The following is a 25,946-nucleotide window of genomic DNA, read 5'->3' as shown; positions in this document are numbered from 1 at the left end:
TGACATCACTTTAAGACATGATACATTTTTTTTTGGAAGTAACAATACAACCATGTTAATTTATGATCATCATTATGTAACCATAACGAGTATGTTGTTGGTCATGCTGAGTTGAAAATAAATTTGTTGGTTGTCTTGATTGGATGACTATTATTTCTTATTTATTTGATATTTTCTTTTCTTTTTTGAGAAAAAAAAATAATAATAAATTTTTTCATTTTTTTTTTGTAAAATAATTTAAACTTTATTTATTTTTATTTTCTAATAGTTTGTTTGAACTGGGGTGTGAGTGAAAAAGAAAAAAACAATAGAAAATAAGATTTTTTTAGATTGAGGTAAAATAATTGGAAAATTTGTAGTAAATATGTCTTTGAATTATTTCTAACAATAATGTGTTATATAATAAATTACCAATACGTCATTGATTGTTTTTTTTTTTTTTTGAGAATGAGTATAAAATAAATTTAAATTATAGGTAATTTTTGAAGTAATTTGTTTATGTAATTTTTTCAAAGATAACTTTATTTAATTAATATATTTATATAAATTCAAGTTTAATTTACGAACATCATTAATATAAATTTAACATATTTCACTTTTATTCAGTAACTCTTTTCATAATTTAAAAACAGAATCCATCAATATATATTTTATTTAATAGTATATAGTTTTTGTAGTCATACTAATATTATTAGTACAGATTATTTATCATTAAAAATAATAATTAACCATATGGGAAACCTTTAATGCATAGAGGGATTATAAATATTGTCATTAATTTTTCTTTCTTGAATATTTAATGCAGTAGTAGTATTTTTAAAAATTTGAATTAAAAATGGGTGATTAGGTTGATGAATTTTGTAAGAATTGAATTAAGTATTTTACAATTCAATGTATGTTTTTTATAATACTATAAAAATGATATATAAAAGGTAACCATAAATAACTAAAAATTCTTTAAAGTTGAACTATAAACTAGAATATAGTGATTTAATTTTTTTTATTCCTTTCTTCGACAAACTTCACATGTTCCTTGAATTAAATAACCACTCATATGAATCATAATCAATTATAGTTTAAATAGGTGAAGAAAATAATAGTTTTTCATAATACATTGAATATTTTGTTATTATTAATATTAAACAATAAAAAGTAATGATTATTTACGAAAACAATATCAAAATTGTTGGGTATGACATATTAAAAAAAGTAAAAAAATAAGAAATTATTTTTATCAAACACTTGTCAAAGGTATAGAAATAAAAAGACAAGTGTTTGATGAAATAAATAAATAATAAAGAGTTTCATGAAATCAAAATCTAATATCAGAACCGCACGTGCACTTTCTATGTGACACGTTTCACAGTTTAACTGCCACTTTTATTATTCTATTATTCCAATTTCAGAAATTCACTCACATAATTTTTCCCACCTTCATAAGAATAATAATTATATTTTTTAATTTAAATTTCCATTTTATTTTTTTGTTATTTTTTGTTTTCCCCTTCAGGGATAAATCTCTCGGTTTTCTCAACTAGTTTCTTCTAATGTTTCAATAGGGTTTCGAATTATTCTGTGTTTTCCCTTTGAGAGTCTCTCTGCTTTGGTTTTCTCACATTTTTTTTTCCAAATTCGTGGCTCTCCCAGGTTGAATTTGATAGGTTTTTTCAATTTAGGGTTAGGGTTTTGTGAATGGTTTGTTGCGTGCAAATTTAATTGGGAGTGTTTTTATTTCCATACCCGCTTCAGTTTCTTCGTTGGTTCTGTTGCAGAGAGAAATGGGCACTTTCCCCTTTTGATTTTCCCGTTGTATCAAGTATCAAAATCTGAGCTTTTTCTTTTGTTCTCCCGCTGGTTTTTTGATTTGGGGTGGATTTTTTTATTCTTTCTATTTTGGGCACCCTAGTACATTGAATTGGCGCGGCATTCTCTTGAATTTGCAACGTGAGAGCTGGAGAAGCTGCGATGAAGTGGGTATTCTCAAAGTAGCATTCAGTTCGAGGTCGAATATTCAGTCCGAGCATGGATTCTTCAAGGGATGCGGGTGTTGTAGCAGGGACAGTGCTAATTCCCATGCGTTTTGTGTGGCCATATGGAGGAAGGAGTGTGTTTCTCTGCGGTTCTTTCACACGGTGCATATTTTGTTGATTGTTGCATGGACATCTTAATTTTTTGCTTAGAATGTTCTGGTTTAATCTTGCTTATCTCTCCTTTTGTTGTAAATTTTATCTAAAAGGTGGTCTGAGCTTCTACCGATGTCGCCAGTGGAAGGTTGTCCAACAGTGTTTCAAGTTATTTATAATTTGCCACCCGGTTACCATCAGGTCAGTTCATGGTTGTGTTACTAGCTTAATGGTGCGTGTGTTGCGTTTGATGTTTTGTGGATTTGATAATTTGTTTTTGCAATTAATTAAAGAGATGTCTTGGTAGCAAAGCATTGCTTTCGCTTGTGAGGGTATATCACTGACTGTACTCTACATTACTCCCATGTAACCAAATTATAAAATTCATGGAAGTGTAATAGGACATGGCGCTTGAGGTTTTTTGCAAAGGTTTAGAATGCTAGTTCCTGTTTCATGATACTTATTTAATTTTTTTTGAATGCTATCTGGTGTTGTCAATATTCTTATCCGAGTTTGAGGTGTGATGTGAGGCTCAAACTTGGGATTTCAAGTAGCTGATTATGATAAGCACTGGTGGATTTGAAAGATGTTATTTTGAGGAAAATGTTTGACCATAATTCATGGTGGTTTGATACTTATTATTATGAAATTATTTGAATACAGTACAAGTTTTTTGTTGATGGAGAATGGCGGCATGATGAACATCAAGCTTACGTACCAGGAGAGTATGGGATGGTCAACACTGCCTTCTTGCCAACTGATTCCAACTACATGCCTGTTTTGAATCCAGATGCACCTGGAAATAGCATGGATGTGGATAATGAGGCTTTTCGCCGAGTGGTGAGAGTTAGTCATACCCTGACATTTGTGTTTGTTTTTATTGACTGGACTGCTTTATGTATTGTGGCTATGTTGTACTTGGAAATGGAATTTCAAAACACAGATCAATCAATACTCAATTCTATGAACTGACTGGATTCTAGAGAATGTTTTGTAACTCATTTTGAAGTCAAGGTCTTTATCCAGCAATATTGATCTATGTAGGCCTATCGAGTCTTCTATCTGGAATGAAATTATATAAAATCATCCTGATTCCTTATTTGTTATAACTCAACCCTGGTAACATACAATATCTTGTTGTCCATGTTGTTCTGTTGTCTCTTATAATTCGATTTCTGCTCATGTTTGAAATTGTATCTATGGAAGAGGAAGAAATATAGGCATAACATTAATTATACATAAATAGAAGAAATTCTGTTTTCTCTAAGTTAAATATTATATGCCTATGGCTATGCGAACTGCTATAGTTACAATAAATAAATAAATACAGAATTTTTATTCTGTTTTTCACCAGTATCTTATTTATTCGCACAAGACATGTAATGGTTCAGAGTTCAGACTTTAAGTATATTATGTTGTTCACTTAAAAAACAGGTCCGGGTGACTGATGGTACCTTCAGTGAGGGGCTGCCAAGAATATCAGATGCAGATGTACAAATATCCCGTCAGCGTATTTCTGCATTTCTGTCTTCCCACACTGCTTATGAATTACTTCCCGAGTCAGGCAAGGTTTGGAAGTTTTTACCGTGACCCTTTATTTTGGATGTTATGAATTGACGACATTGCAAACCTCAAACTTGAATTATAAAATTACTAATTTAGTGACTCCTGGCCACAGGTTGTTGCTTTGGATGTTGATCTACCAGTAAAGCAGGCATTTCATATACTGCATGAGCAGGTAACTCTTTTTCCGTTTCAGATGAATTGAAGGTTTCCAGGGTCCCTTTAGCCTATATTGAGTATTTTTGCTAAACAAGTGTGCATTTAAGTACCTTTATACTGATAAATAGCTGAGAATGAACTCATGCATTTTGAATTATTCTATGGAATTTGACCAGTTATTTAGAATCTTTGCTTTGACAATGATTTTAAGTCTTTTCCTTATTCCTTCTTATGCATTAGTTTTATTAGGTTTAGTGTGAATTGCTGTAGAGATTTACATATGCATTTTTCTGATCTGGATAACTTACAGGGAATTTTCATGGCTCCTCTTTGGGACTTGTGCAAGGGGCAATTTGTTGGTGTTCTTAGTGCTTTGGATTTTATTTTAATTTTAAGAGAGGTATTTCTTTTATATTTTATTTTAATTTAATTAATTTAGAGGTATCATATGTTTAGGATCATTATTTTTTTGTATTGTCAAGTTTTTAAATGCTGCAATGCAATGCTTTGTGTGGTGATGTATTGTGATGCTGTGAAGCCAGAGTCTGAACTCCACTGATAGAATTACTGTATAGAGTTTTTTTTTTCTTATGTAGCTGCGAAAAGTGGTGACCTGAAACAGGGATGCTTATTAAGCTATCATATGGACCACTTTTTATTTTTATTTTTATCTTCTCTTAATTATAAAATGTGAAGCTGGGCCAAAGACATTTTCAGAGAAGCTCCAATAAGTAAAAGGAGTTCTTTTTATTGAAGAAAAAGCTATAAACAGAGCTTTTGCAGAAGCTAATTTGAGGAGCTTCTTCTTTATGGAGAAGAAAGGACAAACAAAGTCCAATGCTGCCTAAGTCTCCTAATTTGAGAGTGCTTTTAAATTTTTTCATGAGAGTCAACTTACTCCTTTTTGCTACATGTGACCATTTTCCCCCAACCTGGGAGGAGCTATTCTACTGGGTTCTTTATATCAGATCATGAAGACCTGGTTTTATCATGGGAAGAAAGAGTTACCTAGAGCATTTTTTTATTTTTTTTTGCGTTTTCTTGTCAGAGATGTCTAATGAACCTGATAAAAAATTTATATTTTTTATGTTAAACGTGGAAGGAAAAGGTCTGATCCATGGGTATTGAATTTTTTCCAAACACGCTCTTAATGATTCAATGTAATCATTCTCATTTTCCAGCATTATTAGTAAGAAGAAAAATTTGTTTGATAACTTATTACTCTTCATGTTGATGACCAGTGGAATATATAGCTTTGGTTCTTTTGCTACTATTGTGTATCACTTATTATTCTTAAATTTTTGCACAGATACCCTAAAGTTTGTTTGTGTGTGCATGTTTGCATAGCTTGTTGAAACTTTTAATTTCCTATTTTCAGCTGGGGAATCGTGGGTCCAATCTGACAGAGGAAGAGCTTGAAACACATTCCATATCAGCTTGGAAAGAAGGAAAGTCTTATCTAAATAGGCAGAACAATGGAAATGGAACTGTGTTTTCCACACGTTTTATCCATGTATGTTTTTTATGGTTTTTGTATGCATAACTCTCATCTTTTATTGCATATTATGTTTGTAAAATCTATAACAATTAATAATGAGGATTAATTTCTATAACTGTTTTTTTGTGTACATATTTTTTTTTACCATTTTTATCTTTTGTATGGTCTTACCATCTTTTACTCTTATCTTCATTAACTAACCTTTTTGTTTCTATAATTTGCAAGAAACTACCCACAATGATTGTTTTTATTTTGTTTTTTATTTTGATAATTATTATAATAATTAAAAATTCTTAATTGTATTCTTTGTCTTTTATTAAAAATGTGGACACACATGTGCGATAATGTTTGTGTTTCCACTGGTATATATAAAGATCATGGTGTATAATGAGCAGCTTGAGTTACTTACTGCTGTGTTTTTCTTTTTGTTGTTAATTCTATCTCAGTAAAAGGCTGATGAAGTTAAATGTAGTTAGTGTTTACAATAAGCCTAATTTAATTAAAGTGAATTGATAACATAGTTGATGAATGATGGTTATGGCACCACCATAATGGAATAGTGGGGCGCATTTTATGCTCACCTCACCACCATTTGCCTCCTTCTTTGTGCTGCTTTCTATTATTTTTTTTTATGTGGTTGTCATTGCACTGGCAACATAGTGCTATATAGCGATCATTGCAGAAATGGACTGTTTTTACAAAACATTTTTTGAAGAGTTTCAAATAGGACTTTTAGAATCTTTCTTCACTCTTTGCTCTCTCCTGGGCATATTGCAACTCATTACCTTCTACCACCTTCTGATGATTATGGACTCGGTGACTCAAACCCTGGTCATCCGAACTTCCCTAAATCCTGTCTGAGTTAAATATTTTATTTTCTTTTTTTAGTTTTTGTCAACATATTTTCTTTTGTCCTTTTTTCTGTTTTTATAATAGTATTTCTTACAGTCCAAACTTCACTGTATTGTTTATAAACTTATTAGGGCCTAAAATATTGAAGTGTTATCATTACTACGACTATTTACTGTCCTTCTAGTTTTCATTTGCTGTTATTTCAGGTTGATAAGAAATTGGCCCTTGTCTACTTAGATTTGATCTTTCCTTATAAAAAAAAGAGACAATAAATACTGTTGCTCCTTCATTATTCTTATTTATCTTTTGTTCATTTTTAGTTTTGATTCATTAGATTAAATTCAGTCTGTTTTTGAGTAGGTAGTGTCCTTGACAGTCAAGGCATGGATGGAACATAAGACAAGGATTTTGAATTTAAACCTTTCTTGGCCTAGACTTGTATGTGTTTCCAATCATGAAACAATGGAGCGGTTTTAGTAATTATCATTGTATGCTTTAATTTAAGGCACTTGTCTATTGCATTGCACCACTGTAGTTCTATTAGTTTAATATGTTTGACATTCTTATGTATTATTCTATTATGGTGCAGTCAGGTCCATATGACAATCTGAAAGATATTGCTGTGAAAATCCTCCAAAAGGAGGTTTCAACTGTTCCTATTATCCATTATTCTTCTGAACAGGCTTCATTTCTGCAGTTACTACATCTTGCTTCACTTTCAGGAATACTTAAATGTAAGTTTTGTTGAATGATTTCTTTAATAATGTAGTTAGTTATGATCCTTACCAAATTGATTTTTCAGGCCTTTGTAGGTATTTTAGGCACTGCTCTAGTTCCTTGCCTGTACTTCAATTTCCAATCTCTGCAATACCTGTGGGCACGTGGGTACCCAAAATCGGGGAATCAAATCGGCAGCCTCTAGCAATGTTGAGACCAACCGCTTCTCTTGCTTCAGCCCTAAATTTATTAGTTCAAGGTGTGAACTTTTTGTCTGACCTTGAACATAGTGTATCAAAAAGAAAAGCAACAGAGGGAAAGAATGAAGATATTGGTATCCTATTATGCTTTTGAGGTATTAGGCTGATGATAGAGAGAGCATTGTCTCCCACTATGAGACAAATTTTAACGTATGACTAATCATCAAAAGAAAACATAAATTTTATGGGGTGATATCATTTTTTTTATGCAAGCATTAAAATGTAAAAGAAACACATTCTTTGAGAAAAAGCTCAATTTTAGTTACATTAATTCTCGCCCTTTGCTTTTGCAGCCCAAGTAAGCTCAATACCTATAGTTGATGATAATGACTCATTACTGGATATATATTGTCGGAGGTCTGTTGTGTTTTATATCCTTATTATTGTTACACTTCATGATGCCTTGTTTGATGTACTATGTCTAAGTCTATGGTTCAAACATTACTTCTCCTAGCATTTTGATCATTGCGTGGTTTGTATATTCTAACTTCCACCCCATCCTTCTTTATTAGCAGTGACATAACAGCTTTGGCGAAGAACAGAGCATATACACATATTAATCTTGATGAAATGACTGTTCATCAGGCAAGTTCGTTTTCAATTTGCATACCTATAAACTGCTGACAATGTATGTTTTGGAAATTAAAAAATAACATGTTCTGATTTCATCTTTTCCTCATTAATTTAGTTAGGATGTGTATTTAGCCTACTGGCCCAGGGACGTGGATGATGATGATCTTAAGAATTTGTAGATTTATTTAGCACCCTTTCTCTAATCATTTTTCTTTAAAAAAATCTGTTTAGTTGACATCATATAGCTCAAGGTTAAGAAGAAGGCTTTGAGTTAGAGGTTTGGTCTTGTTGAAATATTTAATTTCCTTTATTCTTAAGCTAATGTAACCTCATATCATGAGTAAACACGCATGTTTATTTTTCTTGACTATTTGCTGTTGAGTAGATCCAGTGGATCTCAATAAACTCGATGAATAAATAGATTCTTAAGTAATATCTAGTATGATATGGAATTTTATTATTTCTTTCCTTCAAACATCAAGGTCAAGAAGGCTTTGATATAGGTGTCTGGTTTTGATGAAATATACAATTTCCTTTATTCTTAAAATAATGTAGCCTCATATCTTGAATAACATTTGATTATATGTTTATTTTTCTTGACTATTTGCTGTTGAGTAGATACAATGGATGACATCAATAAACATTGATCACTGAATAGATTCTTAAGTAATATTAAGGAAGCTGTGTAATTTGATATATATTTTTTTTCAAATATTAATGTTGATGCCAAGTTTAGGCTTTCTACTTTTTCATGTCAAAAGTCAATGTGCATTATACACGGGAACAAATTCACTTATGCTGAGGGCAAGTCTTGCAAATTACTTTACTTAATAACTTATTCTATAATATAAATTTCATAAATCCAACCATTGAATTTAGACAAATTGAAATTCTTGTATGTATATAATCTTATAATCAACACTTGCTTATATTTTAGAAGTATATTAAGTTAAAATAAAGTTGATTGATGAAGTATCCAATACCTTTTAAATTATATCTTCTAAATTATATGAAAATTTGTAGAAGTTATCTATTTAACATGAATTCTCTATCCAGCAGTTGGATGAAATAAATTCAATATATATGAATAGTAAATTTGATGGACTAAGTTAGACAAGCAACACTTTTGGAATAAGTAAATTCCTCCTCCTAGCATCCCTGTATGATCTATTTTGTGAAATGATCTAATTTCCACAGAAGGCAGTCTATTTGTTAGTAGTGCTGTTATTTATCTGTATTAATTTCCTGATGGCTATTCCTATTATTTAGATATTTTTAATTTCCACATTTTTAAGATTACGGTTGGAATTTTGTTGCTTTGATTGGTTGCATTTTATAGCTTATTGTTGTAACTTAGTTGCACTACTGCACAAGGGCCAATATTTGTCAGATTTTGTCTTGGATGTTAATTGAGATTTCTTTTTTCCATTTTAAAAAAATAAAATTATTTCAATGTTAGCATCCCTGTCTGCTCATTTTCTAAGCTAAGGTTGCATACTTTATATATTGATATGAAGTCATTTTAGTGTTTTTCTTCTTGTGACATTATCTTTTGCGTGGTTTTTTGTCCAGGCTTTGCAGTTGGGCCAGGACGCATATAGTCCCTATGAGCTTAGAAGTCAAAGATGTCAGATGTGTTTGCGTTCTGATTCTCTGCATAAAGTGATGGAACGCTTGGCAAATCCAGGTGTTCTTGTTTTCCCTTTCTGATAAGCATGGCTTTCAGTATCATTTTCTACACAATTATGTGATTGGTTTACTATTAATTCAAAGGTTACCTTTGGAATTTTCTTTTGGTAATTTCGGGTTTGCTTTCAGTTGCTATCAACCTTCATTTGTATATTCTAAGCTTGGTAAAATCTAATATCTTATTTTGTAGACATGTAACCCCAAATTTCATTAACATGGAGGACAAAACTAATAATTATATAGATTATTACTTAGCATTTAACATATTCTACCAAGCTTAGAAGGTTGTAACATTTAACATATTCTGATGGTAGTGGACTGACAAAAACTGAAGGGAAATTGACTAGAAAACTCTTATTTAAAATAGTTAGTTGCTTAATATTAGAAAGTGGAAGTAAGTTGGGGCCTAGTCATAAAGCTGTAACAAGACCTTTCTGATATTTTTTCATGGCATAAGCTTTCTGAGATTTTATTAATAGGGTTAGGTACCAAATGGATGAAATGAAAACGTAAAAAATGAAGTGTTGTACTGTATCCATTTTATTGCCTAAATTTCGTAGTATATGCTATTTCTCAGGATTTTGTTGATGGAATTGCATACCAGATGTCAATATAAACGATTGTGTCCAAGTTACAACAATGTGCAACATTCATTTTGTTTGTTTTTGTTTAAGTTGATATAGAAGTTAAGTTTTAATTTACCCAGATACACATTGATTTCATTTTGGAGTCAGGTGTGAGGCGGCTAGTGATTGTGGAAGCTGGAAGCAAGCGTGTAGAAGGCATTGTTTCATTGAGAGACATATTCAAGTTCTTCCTTGGTGGTTAGTTTGATTGGTGAATGGAGAAGTGAAAGGGTATTTGTTGTGTAGTGCTTATGCCATACAATTAGCCGCCATGACTTGTCCAGCCATTGAAAGTGCTTTCTACACTGTGATTTGATCACATTTCATTGTAATACAATTGGATTGGCCTCTTTCTTTATTGCCTCTTTTTAAGATTTTAGGCTGAGAAAGAGGCCTGTAAATTCACAGTATACTTGATTGCCCCAAATTTATTCATCTCTCCCCATTCCTATTATCTTCAAATGTATTGTGCTCCTGACAATAGATACCAGCAAGGTGGGGGAGCACAACATCTGTAATCATTCCATGCTGTGAAGATATCAAGTTTGAAGAAAGAAAAAAATGAGGTTGAAGATTGAGATACTGTTGTTTTATATTTGTTGATTAATAATCCTTACTTTGGGTTTGTTTGTTTACCTTACTTAAGAATAACTTTAGCCTAAGTAGCTTATCAATAAGGGACCTTTGCATATGAAGTTGTATCATTAGAGAACCTATAAGCAACAATTGTTTGTACTAGTTTATCTAATAGTAGGACATATGTTTAAGCAACTCTCTTCTGTTGCATCAGGTGCTGCTAAATGTAATGATGTTCTAAGGGCATTAGATTGCCCAAAATTTCTTCTTTATTATACAAGTCATTTTTAAAAAAATATATGAAGCATTAGTTATAATTTTTTTAACCACATTCATATTCCAGTGATCATATTCATTAGTAAATAAGTTTTGATACATGTATGGATAAGATGACTTAAAAAGTAAGGAAGTTTCATTTATGAAAGTGCAAACATATTTAATTGATACATTTAAGACATTAATACAAATAGATATTAATTTAGAAATTTTTTAATAATAAAATTAGTTATAAAAAAGTTAATCTTTCAAATAATATTTAATTTAGTTTATATAATAACTAATTATTTTTTATTTTTAAAATAATATCTAATTTAGTTAATATAATTAATATATTTTGAACAAGATTATAATATATTAGTAAAAAATACGGATGCACTGCATCTATTTTTTATGATAATAATAAATAAAAAAGTAAATATTATAATAATTAAAAAAATAAAAATATTTTATTAATTTTTATAATATTATATTTAAAAAGAAATATTACTTATTGCAGGTAACGTTTATAAATAATAAAGTTAATAATAAATACACTAAAAGTAATTAGAAAATAACTGGTAAAAATATGAGGGAATATGCATTCACATTTTTTACTACATTAAAATGTATAATTTTGTTATCATTATAAATAATTAATTGAAAATAAAAAAACAATACATTTTAATATATATATATATATTAATTTTGTAAAAATAGTATTAAAAGATTATCTAGCTGTTATGTTTTAAAAGGGGAATTATTTAGTTATTTTAAAATAAAAAAATTCAATTATTTATTTATTAGATAAATAAATAAATTCTTTATTAAATATTTTTCAGATAACATATTTTTTTTTACCAAATAATATATTTTCTTTATATAATGATCTAGATACTTAATAAAATAAATATATTATTACATTATAAATATTGTTATAAAAATAATTATAACAAGAAATACTTTTTATAATTTTATTTTAAGTAGTTTTTATTTATTCTGTAGGTAATTTTTTTATTATAACTATTTATTTTAGTTTGAAAAAACAGCTAATAAAAAAATAAAATGACCAGAATTTGTATAAATTAGAAAGAAGAACATCTATCAATAAAATTCTCTTTATTAATAGTTAATAATTATACTCGTATATTATAGATGTTTTTTAAATTCTCTAAATTTTAAATAAAATATTATCTAACTCAACTTCCTTTCCAAATAATAAAACTTTTTGTTATTTTTGTGTACAGAAGATTAGATTGATTTCAAACTACAAAGAAGAAAGAATAACTAGGATTTGAACAGAGAATCTGAAACAGCAGATTTTCCTCAAAATCCAAATGGTGAAAGACATTGAAACTCTGACAGAAGATGAAAGAAGGGCACTTCGTGGCAGCAAATTCGCCCCTCTTCCTAGTAGTTCCAGTTCTAAACCTAGGTTTGTTTGTTCTTCTTTTTAGGGTTTTTGCTCCCTTTTCAATTTTACACTTCATTGTCAACCCCATGATCAAATTTTTTATTTTGAATCCACAGTTTCAATTCTCTTCCCTTCAATTTTAGTGGGTCTGACGTGAATTTTCGATTGGTGGATTTTTGTGACAGGTTGGCTCATCCCGGTGGACCCTTGGCGACAAATAAAGCAGCGGCATTGGCGAAGTTTCTTGAGAGAAAGTTGAAGGACCCGAATGGATTGGCATCTATTAATCCTGATCTCCTTGAACTGGCCGTAAATAATGCCAAACAAACTGTCCATGCAAGTAACACTTCTAACTCTATCTCTCCTCTCTTGTAAGGCCTTTGTCTTGAATTTAATACTCTTACTGTTTTTATACAATCATTTACTCATAGAATGTGATGTAGGATAAGTTTGCAGAGTTTTGCAATAATCCCTTTCAAACTCATATATGATGTTTTTTTTTATTAGTTGATAATGTAGATTTGTTTTTAGGTCAGAACTTTTTTGAAGTTGTACTCCTTTTTGTGTATTAGATTAGTTGTCTATGTTTCATTGATTAATTATTAATATATTATTTGGTATTTATACTTGTTGATACTTTGCTGTTTTGACCTTATAAGTAAAGATTGTAAGTTTTAGACTGTGCACACAAACATATTTGATGTGTTTTGGACTCTACCGGTTGTCTTTAACTCTGATAACTTTGACAGTTGTAGCACTGCTGCAAAAATTTTCTGGCGGCTTAAAATTGTCTAAAATTTTCTATCGATGTAAAATTGTCAGAAAATTTTCAATCGTGGAGGAAGAATATGACAGTTTTACGCAGTAAAAACGAATTTTGTAGGGGTCTTAACAGCGACACCAACACCATAAGCCACTATAGCATGTGCATTACAAGGACCAAGACCAAACAAATTAAATTTACTTGTTTAGAGACTAAAGTTTGCAATTTTTACATATGGGACCAAAACAACAAAGTGTGGATTATGGACTGAATTAATGATACAAATTATTTTATTTGTTTGGCTATTAAGTTGTTGTATGAGAAATTCAAATTTCATCAGACTGAGTGTGGTTTTGCTGTGACTATTGTGGGGATTCTGGGCTTGGCTTGGCATCACCCGGGCAATCATGATTAATGTTTATACTATATCCTGTTCTGTGATATTTATTTTTTCATATCAAGTACACAGAGGCAGATTAGAGCTACAATACAACTCACATTCTATTTTATTTCCCCCTTTTGCAATGTTAGGCATAATCTTTTCTGTTTGGATTTTGGTTTCTAGTTTCTTTATCCGATGTCTTTAATTTAATTTATGTTATATTCATTAAGTATAATCTTTTATGATTCCCTGCAACATTAGGTGGTACTTCCAATTTACAAAGAACTATTCGGCATGTGGACTCCTTTGGTGACTCTGATCCTAAGGTTCTTGCTTCATTAGTGTTAATGGTTTCTGAACAGTTGTTGAGTTGAGATATCAGCCTTTTTCACTTTCTCAGTTTGTCATTGATGTTGACAGGATTCTAGCGAAGAAGAACTGAACAAACTATCTGAGGTAAAGGAATCCAAGAAGAAGAAAAAGAAGAAAGAAAAAAAGAAAAACAAAAAGCGAAAGGTCTCTACTTGTTAATGTGATTGGTTATTTACCTTGAGACTTTTACCATTCACATAATTAGGTTTGTTTTGCTGCAGAATGTTGAGGACCTTGGATGTGCAGTGATGAAAAAGCCTAAACAGAAGTTTAAATTCTGATCTTACTTGTACTAGCAGATTTTTGAAATAGAGGATTGGTGCCAAAATATTTTAGTCATGGTTTTCTTTCCTCGCCCGAATTTGTTAGCTAGAAGTAAATACGGAGCAGTGGATGCAATGTTGTGCCAGAGCTTTTGATTCTATCGATATTCCCAGCAAGATACAATATAGACTACAAACTTTTTTTTTACCTGATTCTTTCAAGGTGTGCTCCTGGAAGGAATTTGGTTGGAAACAACTCTAATATCCAAAGGCTATGGATGGTGAAAATGCACATAGGGTGGTGTTATTTAGATCTTCCATGTGATACTCTAATTCAGCAGAGGGATATGCACTTCCTTTTAGCCATCCTCTCTTTCAATATTTTTGTATCTTTTTTCGTCTTTATTTTATCTCTTGTTCGTTTTGTTGTTAGTCATCATCTCTTTTTTCTATTTAATTTAGTTTTGCAAAAAGAATTAACTCTAGTTTTTATTTTAGTTGATCCCACTTTATTTTTTGCTGTTTGCACACATACACACATTAGTTCTGTTATATATGCCTCAGATACAAGGAGGGTTGTTTATTATGGGATGTGGAAGAAGCATTTTTTTACTATAAATATGCAAACAGAATCTGGTTCAATGATGTAAATGGTTGAAGTAATTCTACAGTCAGGGACTTCTCTGATAGTTCTGAGAGTATATGGGAAGGCTTCTATTGCAGAGAATTATGTGCTTTATAGTAACTTGCAATTAGGATTTTTATTAGCAGATATGAACATCATGATTGCTACTTGATTGTAGTTGAGCACACTTTTTGTTATGATAGAAATATCAGTCAATTACATCATTAAAAAATCATCTTACATGTTGATAAATTGAGATGCGTCATCACTGTTTAACCTATTGTGTTGGCAATAGGTTGTGTAGAAACCCTTTTTCACCAAGTTGACAAAAACGCTTTTAAGCTCAATTCAACTTCTCTTCTATATCTAATATGTTATTTTAAATTCCATAACCCAAATGACCATTCACTTATTTACTACCTACTTGAGCATGAATTTTTCTGATAAAACATAAATTTTCATCCTCATCTCATCCAGTAGGCAATGCACATTGCCTTAAGAATCACACATAGTGGAGAGAAATATTCAATGTGGAATAAGTCTAGACATTATCAATTATGTAACTTATCCAATATGATCAATTATGCAAGCCATATAATCAATTACCAAAACCATTCAATCGACTATCGAAATGCTCCAAGCAATGGTGAAATGACAGAAGCCAGTGGGTGGAGTCATTCTGATACATATAAGCACTTTAATGGAGTTTGTGCCCTTTTTCTTAGGTTTTTCATTAAAGCCTGCATCTTAAGAAAATGATAAAGATTCACCTGTTGGTAAAAGAAACTGTCTCAATAATTTTCAAACAAAAAAATCTGTTTGAATATCTTGAAGTTGTCTCTATAATCACTGTATCCGACAACATTGTAAGCATGTCGAACAGTTCAAGTTTATTGAGCATCCCGCTTGATCAAAGCTAAGATAATGCCTTGTGTACTGCACAAGTGAATCACAAAGTCGATGGCTTTTCAATTCTTTTACATTGATCTCTTCGGCAAAAGAATCACAATTTCCTCCTTTTGTTGGTGTTTTTCTTTTCCTCAAAGTTAGCATTGTGATGAACAGTTATCTCCTCAGCAGCATTTCTGTCCTGTTCTTCCAGTGCTTTTTTGACAAAAACGTTTAGTTTCCATACTGTGTAGTCGGTCTGCATAAAGTAGTCAAATTGGTTAATAGCACCAAAGCACTTTCTATACAAAACAACTTAGGATAGTTAGGACAGAATCAACCAAAAATGAATGAGAACAAACTTTATTAGCTATAGAGTAACATTGTAAACCTGATTATCAAGGTCAAGGTTCACTTCTAGATCATTAGGTTTGAAGGTTGGGTCATTCTCACAAATTATCTGCAATGCCTTGTTGAGATTGTCAAAATTCAGTCTGTTGAAAGACTTCACAAGTTCCAGTCTCTCACGAATCGATATTTTCCTGCAGTATTGCCAACAAAATAACAATGCAAAATACACATAATCAACACAATGCCACAACATGGACAAACAAATAACATAGTGAACTCAAAGTCACGTATTTTGAGGATCAAATTATGAAAAAACAAATATTTATGGACCATATATATCTGCATTAATCCTTGTGAACAGTGACTTTCTAAATAAAACTAACCAATTCATGCAAGGGTAAAAGGGTTAAATTACAATCCAATGTTGAATTGTTGTTCATGAGTGGCTCATACTTCAATGTCACATCATCAGTATAGAACAATTCGTTGAAAAGTAACTTTAAAGCAGAAAGTATCCAAGGGTTAAATGAAATGATTGTGTATTCCATAACAACGAAAATCTATTGCACCTTCATGAATATGCACACCCCTCTAAACAATGCATACAAAAATGACTTAATAACTTCAAAAGCAATTAAAAGTTCCTAAAGATACTCTACTCAAATCTGGAAGATTATCAGAACTTGATCACTTCATTTCAATGAAGAATGTCAACTAGATTAGTTAATTTAAAACTGAAAAACTAATTCAAAATCATTTATTTCCCAAGCATTGAACCACGAAGAACACCAAAATGACACTCTTAATACAAACAACGACAAAAGCCTTACCAGACTAGCTGAGATCGACTATATGCAGCACACAATTACATTTGGCTCTGAATACTAAATCTTCAGAGATATCTCTCATCATATTTGACAATGTTGTTCTGTTTGGTTGGGTTGGGTGGGAAAAGCAAAGTTTTTCCATGCTTCAAAGAATCATTTCTGGTCAAATCTAGGAATGGCACTAGGAAAGGAACACAAGAACAGCTGGAGACTTATTTTACTTTGCATATTATTATCTATATGGATACACAGGAACCATATTTCTTTCAGGCTTCTCAACTAAATCAAAAAGAGGGGGCGGGAATCGGTCAAAGTTAGAAGTTGGTTGTGGAGAAAAGGAAAACAAGAAAAAGCATCAATGTCTAATTAAGAATGGTGGTCAAATCCTGTGTTATGTCTATCTTCTTATTGTAAAACTAGGACTGAATCTTGATTTAAAAGGTCCATTGGACTCCCATCTTTTAATAAATTTGTCTTTATGTAGAAAAGACCAAATCATCAAAGATATTATTTGTCATGATATTCCTTTTAATGAACAGCATGAGTAGGTGGAGAAGTTAGTGATACCTTTCCACCAAATGTACTTGTAACTAGGTGCTGGTATACCTTTATAAATTCAAGTACCATTTTGTATTTAATATCCTTCATAGTCTCAAGATTTTAAAAACACTTTAACTTCATTGTCAAAAAGACAGGACAGTAAACACAGATGACTAATAACACTCATTTATTGCAATTTGACCTTCATCCCCAATGTAATATTAACTATTAAGGGACGACTATTTCACGAACCTGCACTTTTCAATAACCATTTCTTTGAGATTCTTTAACTGCACCTCAACCTCGCATAGCTGAAACAACATGTAAGCAAACTCATTAATCATCTGATAAGTAATGCACTAAATTTACACACAACTTAACAAGGAAATAGTATATCAACCGAAAGGCTTATATCCTTTGCCATATTGGCATAAGTAGCTTCTTGAACAAGCTGCTTTTCCAACTGGGCATTTGCTTCTTCCTTTAATTGTTCACTTTCCTGATATAATCACATGAACAGGTATGAATATTTGGTAAAATGTTCATAGAATGACTAAAAATCACTACGATTTTGACTATTTCGTATCTGCAGCCTACAGAATTATATATAAGAAAGTTCCATTCATCCAAAGAAAAAAAAATATTTGGGGAAAAGAGATTACCGCCTGAGCAACTTTAGGCAACAGTTGCAGCCATTTCTTCTCAAATTTTTCCAGCAATGACTTTGCCATAATGTGGATATCATGTTTTTCGTTGTTGTATTTCATTGCATTCTTAAAAATCAACCTGACATCAGAATATATCTCACGCACATTCTTATAACCAGAACCATCCTTTGCATTCATTTTCTTTTCTATCGTACTGAAATCCATAGGCTTTGCAATAATCTAAGAGAAGAAAATTAAACAAAATATTTCAATAAAGCATTAAACAAAGAACCCTGTTAAGACAGTATTTTAGCATGAAGTTGGCAACCAGTAACAGTGATAAAGCAATTATTTGAACACGTTGACTTTTCTGTTAGCCAATTTTGCAAGGATTCTAGTTGCAATATGAAATTCTTGGTAATATTAGTTCTTCCACAGATGGTAGAAACACAATTTGACACAAAAGTATTCATTTTGAGAAGTGACAACGACACTAGATACTTCAATAAGGACTACAAAAAATTCTTTCAGAATAAAGGTATTTGTTAGCAACCTAAGGTTAAATTATAGTATATAAATGAGTGCAAATTTCACCTTACTAAGTTGGTTTTGTACAGTTGAGTTAGATAGACTTAAATTTTACTTTCTTAAGATGATATCAAAGTTTATCTTAACAAAGTTTGTTAGGACACGTGTCACCCATTATCAGGTTTCGCTACAGTCCCACATTTGAGATGTTCAAATTCTTAGTATAGGAAGTGTGTTGGAGATCATATCGACTAAAGATATGACTAAATTATAATATATACATGTTTGATAGGAATGTTACAAAGTGGATGTTGTCCTAACAACAACCTATCTCAAAAATAAAATTCCAATTTCTGTTAAATTGTCCCAACTTTGGACACTTCTTTGTAAAAATAAAAAAAATCATCGTGTTGATTGCATTTTGATTTACCTTTAAAATTGTTTAATTGAATTGTTCTTTTGCATACATCTTCTACCTCTTTCTAAATTAGACCCAAAAGATGCATCAACATTGGTTATTCACCAACTAAAAAAAGGTTATATATGTTTTAATCCCGTCACAAAAAAACTTCATGTTAGCATGAATATTACCTTCTTGGGGTAGTTAATTTGTTTCCCTGTATAACTAGTAATTATACTATTTTCTGTATGATTACTCTGTTATCGTTTTTGTTTAACGTACTTTTGGGTAGTTCATTATTGTCATATTTTCTTTCCTCTTTAAGATTTAATTTCCTTATTTCATCTAATGTAATTCTCTCCTCTGTAAAAAGGAGGAAACCCAGGATTAATCATCAACAATATTTCATATTTTCAACTCATAAATAATATATCTATAGCTTTTCTTGCCTAGATATTTACAGTTTAAATCATGAAAAAAGCTTTATAAAGAAAAGAAAAATTAAATACCTCATGATAGTCATGCAACTCAAGACCTTCAACATCTACAGGATTCAAGAAGGGCCAGGCCCATTTATGCTCAGCTATCTGAGAAGAAAAACAAATGTATCACTATTGATTTTCTGCAGGAAACTTGGTAGATCAAAACAAGCTAACACTTTTTCGCAATATATTTTTTCTGGTGCAAATTGCACCAAATAGTGTATGACTATATTTACCTAGTCTTAGAACTTGGAAATCTAAGAGAAATACAGTGACAATGAAGCAAAGAAGAAAAGAAATTCAATAAACAAGCAAACTTTATAACCAAAAGTTACATCTGTGAAAGACAAATTGCATAACATTCTAGAGTTGAAATGCAAAAATATTAAAACTGATGAACAAAACCTAAAATATATATCTGTACATTAATGACATGAAGAGAAGAAACCAAAGTAAAACTATATACTAGAAAAGCAAGGTTAACTTAAGTAGAAATTTGGTTGAATAGTCAGGGTGCAAGGAAGGCAAATGGATGGTATATGCAACAAAGAAAATGAGTAAAATACTGAGGCAAGAACACTTTTTTTTTTATCAGCAACTGAGTCAAGAACACTAAACCTTAAACCCTAACTTTAAACTAGACAAGAACACTGTCACATGAAGCCTCATAGAGTCACATAGGCAAGCTGACAAAAATGTTTGTGGATGTATGCTCAGAACATAGTGGTAAAGGGATTATATGGAATTTCAATGCAGGTCCCATTTGGATAACAAGCACAACCAATTCATGGCAAAACAATTAATGATGTCTGTCATTGAAAGCTGAGCAAATGGTTTTGATTGATCAATGGTTCAAGTTCAATTCATGTAGGTCCAGCAGAAAGAATATTTACTCAAGTGGGGTGCGACCAATTTTTCATGTAGGTCCCTGATTGAAATCTCAAATAACAAAAATAGTTGCAAGGTATTTGCACTTGCCTGATGAAAAATTGTGGAAAACTGCTGCATAACCTCTTGCATTGCGTTTGAAGAATTAGGTTCCTTACTTGATGCACCTTGCTGTGACCTTCTACTGCCAATAACAAGCTTCTCCCTGCCTTTGTCTTTCACATTATTAACTTGAGCTTTTGAGGAACGGTAGAACTTTTCAACCTCAGCAACTTGTTCTTCAAGCTGTAGACATGACACATTTTTTTTCAACTCATTGCCAATTTCAAAATAAATAGTTCAAAGAAAACCAGCAGTAAAATAACTTGAATACTTATTCAATAACTTCTTATTACATGAAGAATTGCATTATAAATATGATTCTCAATCTTGTTGGAATAAGCTAAAAGGAACTTATATTAATAAGTCATAGAAATTCATTGAAATACACCAACAGTTTATGAAAATCATAAATATTTTCCTAAGTTCACATAGATTCTCGGTAAACTCTAAATATCCTCCCATAATCTGAAACAAGAACCATGACACATACAGCAGTTTCATAAAAAAACATTAGCATTAGAAAAAAGGTTTCCAAGAACTTGCACTAATACCAGTATTTGCTAGGTTGGTATTCCACGAATTTGGGTATAAAACATGATTGCTGAAGTGCCAAAACTATTTCCGTGTGATGACAGATAATTGTTATTACTTGAAATATCAGTATAACTGAGATGTCAAGTTACATATTAATGTTGAAACATGAAACCTTTATAAAAAAAAAAGAGTGTCAAAACTATTTAGCTTTCAAAGCAAATTTTCTGAATTGAAATCAAATTTGTAGGTCCCAAAACAAAATCTCATCCAACAAAACTTTCAAATGTAACTCTTGTGCAAGACAAAGCAAACAGACAACCTACTACTATTTTTTTGTAACTTAAAAGTAATTTGCACCTCCAATTGAACCAAAATAAATAAATTAGCTTTGAATTCAGACTTAACTCCCTCAAGTGAATGAATTGCAAAAAAAAAAATGGCTATTGACAAGTGACATAGAAAAAAAGTACCAATTATTCTAGCATCAATTAACTTCATATTGTAACCCTAGAAATAATAGTTAGGTAAAAAAAGTTACATCATACATTGATCGAATTGTGGATTAAATGTTTCAGTGGGTTCATGCAAGGAGTCTTATTTAGTCCAACATGATAAAGAATCTCAGTAGCAATACTGTATGGTAGTGGGAAAATATTGATTTGTCTCACACGTGACTAGTACGACAAGACATGTTAGATCTATACCAGAATAACAAATGTTTCATGTGTGACAAGAAACAGAGGTAAAAGAAAACAATGAATTAACATAAGAAGTCAAGAAATTGGAAAGCGAAATGCAACATCAACCACACTTGCAAGTGATATTCCAAAATTAATGGGGTCCAATTGAAAAACAAAGAAATGGTTATGAATTACGAAATGAGAAATCACCTTTTGAACTTTGTTGAAATTTTCAGAGACAGAATGCCTAAATCGGTTCAAATCCTCCTTAATTGTGTCAGGATTTGGATCCATTTCCTCAGAATTGTTTTTGGTGTGGTGCCACTTTTCAATCTGAGATTATATAGGTATGAATGAATCCCTAAACTTTTTTCCACGTGTGAATAACGTCACAATTTCTAACACCCAAACATCGATCTGATCTCGTTTGCTGGTTCATTCCATGTTTTTGATTCAATAAATAATACGCATTAATTGTGATGTTTTGAACCATCTGATTAAATTCATGGATCGAACACAGAACAAAGATTGGAATGAATCCTTAAATGAATCATGTGTTGAAGTTCTCAAACACAAACTCACAATTAATAGCGTTACAACGTTATCAAACCTTTGCAACAATTCCCTATGAATGAAACTGCCATCACACTCTCTGCATGTTTCAATCTTTTTTCTACTTTCAAACCTACTACTCTCTCTATTTCTCTTTTTCTTATAAAGATTGGAATGAGATTTTTTTTTTAAAATAATTACTTAGTAGTCCCGTATCGGAGTTGAGTCTCTAATGACACTTTATATATTTTTTCCTCTTTTAACTCACAAAACGTTTTTAACAACAAAATAGTCTCACATCGATATTTAAAACGGACAATATCTCTTGAATGTGGTGATTAACCTAATAATGTTATCTTTTAGATTTAAAATTGAAATAATTACAATTTTATTTAATATTAAATATTTAAATTGATATAAATTCCTTTATTGTTAATCATAAATCAATTAGAAGAGAAAATATTACTCCATGATCATTCATGCATTGTCAACAAATAAAAGAAGTGAATGAACAAATTTTTTTTTATAAATGAACAACGAGAAAGATTAACATAAATGTAGGTAAAGGATACCTAAACTTTTTTACACATAAATGAGAAAATTATAATGTTGTCACTCAAACAATGAAAAGGAAAAGTTCGTAATTTTTTCAAAATAGTTAAGAGTGTGATTTAAAAACTAGACTAGAGATGAGAATATAAGATGGCTTGCATTTTCTTCATCTTGGTTAAAAAAATAGTAATTTAAAACATTTGAGTGTAGGTCAATGTACCTCTTAGTCAAATTATTTTTTGTGGTTAATAATAATTCAAAGTAAAAAAAAAATACATTAGATGGTAATACTCCAAAATGTATTGAAGAAGGTATTGTCATTCACTTCTTATTATTGATGTATCAATACATATGCATATTTTACTAAGTTTTGTACTTGTACCATTTCCATATCTAATGTCTATTACACATTTCTTTGGTTGTTTTATGGTGGAGATATTATGCCTAAATGTTGTAGAAGTTGTCTTTCCCAATTAAATCATTCTTTCGTTCCAATCCCTAGTTTTGTACCCAAAGTTTCATATATGTCATAATATTTAAATTTTCTCCTCAATTTGTATACAATATACAAAGGTTGAATCCTAAGGAATGATTCTGATATACAATAAAGTTTTCTTACTGATAGCTATCGTTTTGCTGTCAAATTAATATGATTCTAGTGTAGACTTGTCTAACACTAGAGAGATGATAGTATAATTGTGGACAAATGTCTCGAAGTCATCTCTCAACGAATCCAATAGTAAAATCAGTTGATCAGGGTTTAAAATCTATCTGCAAACAATAAAAGTTAGCAATAACAATAAAGATGAAAAGGGAGTTTGAGATAGTTGTGTAGAAAATATAAAAGATATTAAAATAGCAAATAAAAAGCGGTTGATCCCAAGTTCTTCCACCATTTAATTCTTCATAGGTTCTCTAAAGATTAATCTTTTCTCAATCCTCCAACAGAGCTAAACCAGATTGAATATGCACCAATCTGATTCAACTGAAACTCACCAGTAAAGCATGCGTCTATTGTTTTAATCCATAACCACTTTGTTCCATGCGTATACTCCATGGGAATGCTTACCTCCTCTCTCTTGAATCATGCGCCCAAGAAATTAATTAGAAAAAGCGCGAACTAACTAAGAAACCAAAGTTTAAGATAAGGAAGACTTTCAATCATGCGTTCAAGTACAACCTCTCACAAAAACCAGTTTTCCAGGAGATTAGACTATAAAAACAATTGCTATATAGAATTGAAAAATGAAACTTTTATTGAATGAAACCTCAGAACTCAATGGGGAATTACAAAAGAATCAATCAAAAAGGTTTAGCCTTCCATGCGAAAGGCAAAACAAAAGAATTACAAAGAAGAAAATAAACTAAGAAAACCCTATGAAGCTCTCCTTTTTCTCCTTGATGCTTGTGTCCTTTTATAGGCTTTTCTGATCCAAGGATCTTGGGAAAATATTGCAGTTTAGATTTTGTAAACAGTTTCCACTTTCCATAATTCTTTTTATTTTGCAGAAGATTTGCTTCCAATTCTGTTTCTGAAATCTTGTAGCTTTTATTTTCTCTTTCTTCTCCTCAAAATTTGTTTTCTATTTTGGTTCAAGAAGCAACTTGGACTTTTGCATATTTGGCCCATTCACAAAGGTAGATTCTTCCTCCAGATAATTTACTCTAAAAACACAAAATTAACAATAATAATAGTTAAGGCCCAAATAAACCCAATTATAAGAATATTAATTAAAACAATGGATTTATTTATTATTATAGTCCAATAATCTATGATTAAGGCTATTGTGTGTGAATAAATATATGCTCATCACTTACAATGATGTTTACTTCACTAGATGAAGAATATTACATATTTCACACTCACTCATATAACATTAAGATACAAATTATATAGGCTAGCAAAAATTTAATTTAGATAATGATTGTAGTGTTGTTGTTTTGTTTATGTGTCTACATCTTATATTTATATATGCTAAAATTTTGACTTTTGTAAAACAATCTTCTTATTGATTTCTTCTTTGTAGTTATGATAATATAATCCTTTAAACTCGATATATCATGTTATTGGATTTTGCTTGGACGAACATGCTTGATTCTTCTTATAGAAGGTTGTGTTTGTTGGAAATATTAGTATAATCTAATCTCATTATTATTGTTACTTTTAAAGATAAATGTTGCTTTATTGAGTGAGTGCTTTGAATGTTACTTTTATGAGTTAATGAGTCAAAGTTACTTTAGTTATCTTGTTTTAATCCTATTTATTACTATTGTCGCAAATGGTTTCACGAGAGGACGATGAAAAAAAACTTTGAAAAATAAAAGAGTTGTTACCATAATTTATTATGGAAAACTAAGAAAAAACCAAAAAGAAAGATCTACAAAACAAGATTTAGGATCCAAGAGTCAATACGCAGGGAAGGTGTTAACATCTTACCATGTTCGTTCTTAGATTATACATTTAATTAAATGTGCAAAAAAATGTAGTTTTTTTAAAATGTTTATTTTTTTTGAAAAAAAAAACAAAAATACATGTAAAAATAAAGAAAATATTTATGAAATGTTTTATTTTGGGTATGACAATGATTTACTTTACTCCTACATATTTTCAATCATAATGAAAAATCAAGAATTACATAATTCTAAGAGTGAAAATGACATTTTTGAAAGAACTGAGTTTTTGTCGGTGTGAGTTAGGATTTTGAAAAAGTGAACCCAACAAGGATTAATTTTGCTCTTACATATTTTCATTCATAATAATTATTAAGGTCAAAGCTATTTATTTATATTGATATATTTTAATTTATTTATTTATTTATATTTTTTGAGATTTTATGTCTTTTATTATTCACGCTGATTGGAGTATAAGATAATACTAACGACTATGTTTAATACCCTTTAAAAATTATACAATAAATGAAAACAGTGTAATCTAATCATTGATATGGTTGACTGTTTGCATGAATTTTATTTGAAAAAAACATATTTTTTAATTTTTCAAAAAAATAGTGTAAGGTACTCAAACAATTGTATTAAATATCAAATAACACATCGTCATACAAATATTTAATTTTTTTTTGAACTGAGGTGCTAAAATTATATATATATTTTATTTTACTTTTGGAAAAAGAAACTGTTGTTGACTTTATATGTAAAAAACAGGTGGCAAATAGTAGAAATACTGGGCTAAACGTGTGAGCCCAGATTTAAGAAAACTTGTGGTTGAAATATAAAAAAAAGATATAATAAAACATTGGGGAAATAC

The 25,946-nt window shown here is 30.6% G+C and overlaps 3 protein-coding genes across 12 annotated transcripts; 2 read left to right on the top strand and 1 right to left on the bottom strand.

Annotated features, from left to right (window-relative positions):
• Positions 1-1,408: 1,408 nt before the first annotated feature.
• Positions 1,409-10,831, top strand: LOC137820696 (sucrose nonfermenting 4-like protein). Of its 8 annotated transcripts, none has more exons than XM_090295162.1 (13): positions 1,409-2,132; positions 2,237-2,324; positions 2,787-2,963; positions 3,558-3,687; positions 3,802-3,861; positions 4,156-4,245; positions 5,224-5,358; positions 6,785-6,929; positions 6,998-7,171; positions 7,466-7,529; positions 7,688-7,757; positions 9,318-9,432; positions 10,169-10,831. In XM_090295162.1, exons 4-13 carry the CDS (start codon positions 3,571-3,573, stop codon positions 10,261-10,263), a joined length of 1,065 nt encoding a protein of 354 aa, XP_090151288.1. In that variant the 5' UTR covers positions 1,409-2,132; positions 2,237-2,324; positions 2,787-2,963; positions 3,558-3,570; the 3' UTR covers positions 10,264-10,831. The 8 variants fall into 8 exon arrangements, 3 of the variants coding, with proteins under 3 accessions (XP_090151288.1, XP_090151286.1, XP_090151287.1); XR_011082668.2 differs by having other exon boundaries at positions 1,413-2,132; positions 3,558-3,692; positions 6,998-7,267; XR_016515521.1 differs by having other exon boundaries at positions 1,413-2,132; positions 3,558-3,692; positions 6,789-6,929; positions 6,998-7,267; positions 10,169-10,638.
• Positions 10,832-12,104: 1,273 nt separating this feature from the next.
• LOC137821574 (E3 ubiquitin-protein ligase) lies at positions 12,105-14,560 on the top strand. Of its 2 annotated transcripts, none has more exons than XM_068626232.2 (5): positions 12,105-12,326; positions 12,491-12,645; positions 13,712-13,776; positions 13,871-13,966; positions 14,044-14,560. In XM_068626232.2, exons 1-5 carry the CDS (start codon positions 12,229-12,231, stop codon positions 14,101-14,103), a joined length of 474 nt encoding a protein of 157 aa, XP_068482333.1. In that variant the 5' UTR covers positions 12,105-12,228; the 3' UTR covers positions 14,104-14,560. The 2 variants fall into 2 exon arrangements, with proteins under 2 accessions (XP_068482333.1, XP_090151402.1); XM_090295276.1 differs by having other exon boundaries at positions 14,028-14,560.
• A 724-nt stretch (positions 14,561-15,284) lies between these two features.
• LOC137822936 (transcription factor GTE1) lies at positions 15,285-22,136 on the bottom strand. Of its 2 annotated transcripts, XM_068627962.2 has the most exons (8): positions 21,788-22,136; positions 20,352-20,546; positions 19,401-19,478; positions 17,979-18,203; positions 17,717-17,815; positions 17,569-17,627; positions 15,990-16,140; positions 15,285-15,857 (listed from the first exon to the last, which is right to left on the bottom strand). In XM_068627962.2, the coding sequence occupies exons 1-8, from the start codon at positions 21,869-21,871 to the stop codon at positions 15,714-15,716; spliced, it is 1,035 nt and encodes a 344-aa protein (XP_068484063.2). In that variant the 5' UTR covers positions 21,872-22,136; the 3' UTR covers positions 15,285-15,713. The 2 variants fall into 2 exon arrangements, with proteins under 2 accessions (XP_068484063.2, XP_090151400.1); XM_090295274.1 differs by lacking the exons at positions 20,352-20,546; positions 21,788-22,136 and adding an exon at positions 19,992-20,071.
• Positions 22,137-25,946: the final 3,810 nt, after the last annotated feature.

The sequence above is a fragment of the Phaseolus vulgaris genome, chromosome 9, assembly GCF_051622355.1.
Source record: "Phaseolus vulgaris cultivar YP4 chromosome 9, ASM5162235v1, whole genome shotgun sequence".
In the NCBI taxonomy this organism is placed as follows: Eukaryota; Viridiplantae; Streptophyta; class Magnoliopsida; order Fabales; family Fabaceae; genus Phaseolus; species Phaseolus vulgaris.
Note: the sequence above shows the minus strand (reverse complement) of the source record. Positions and strands in the feature narration are given on the sequence as shown.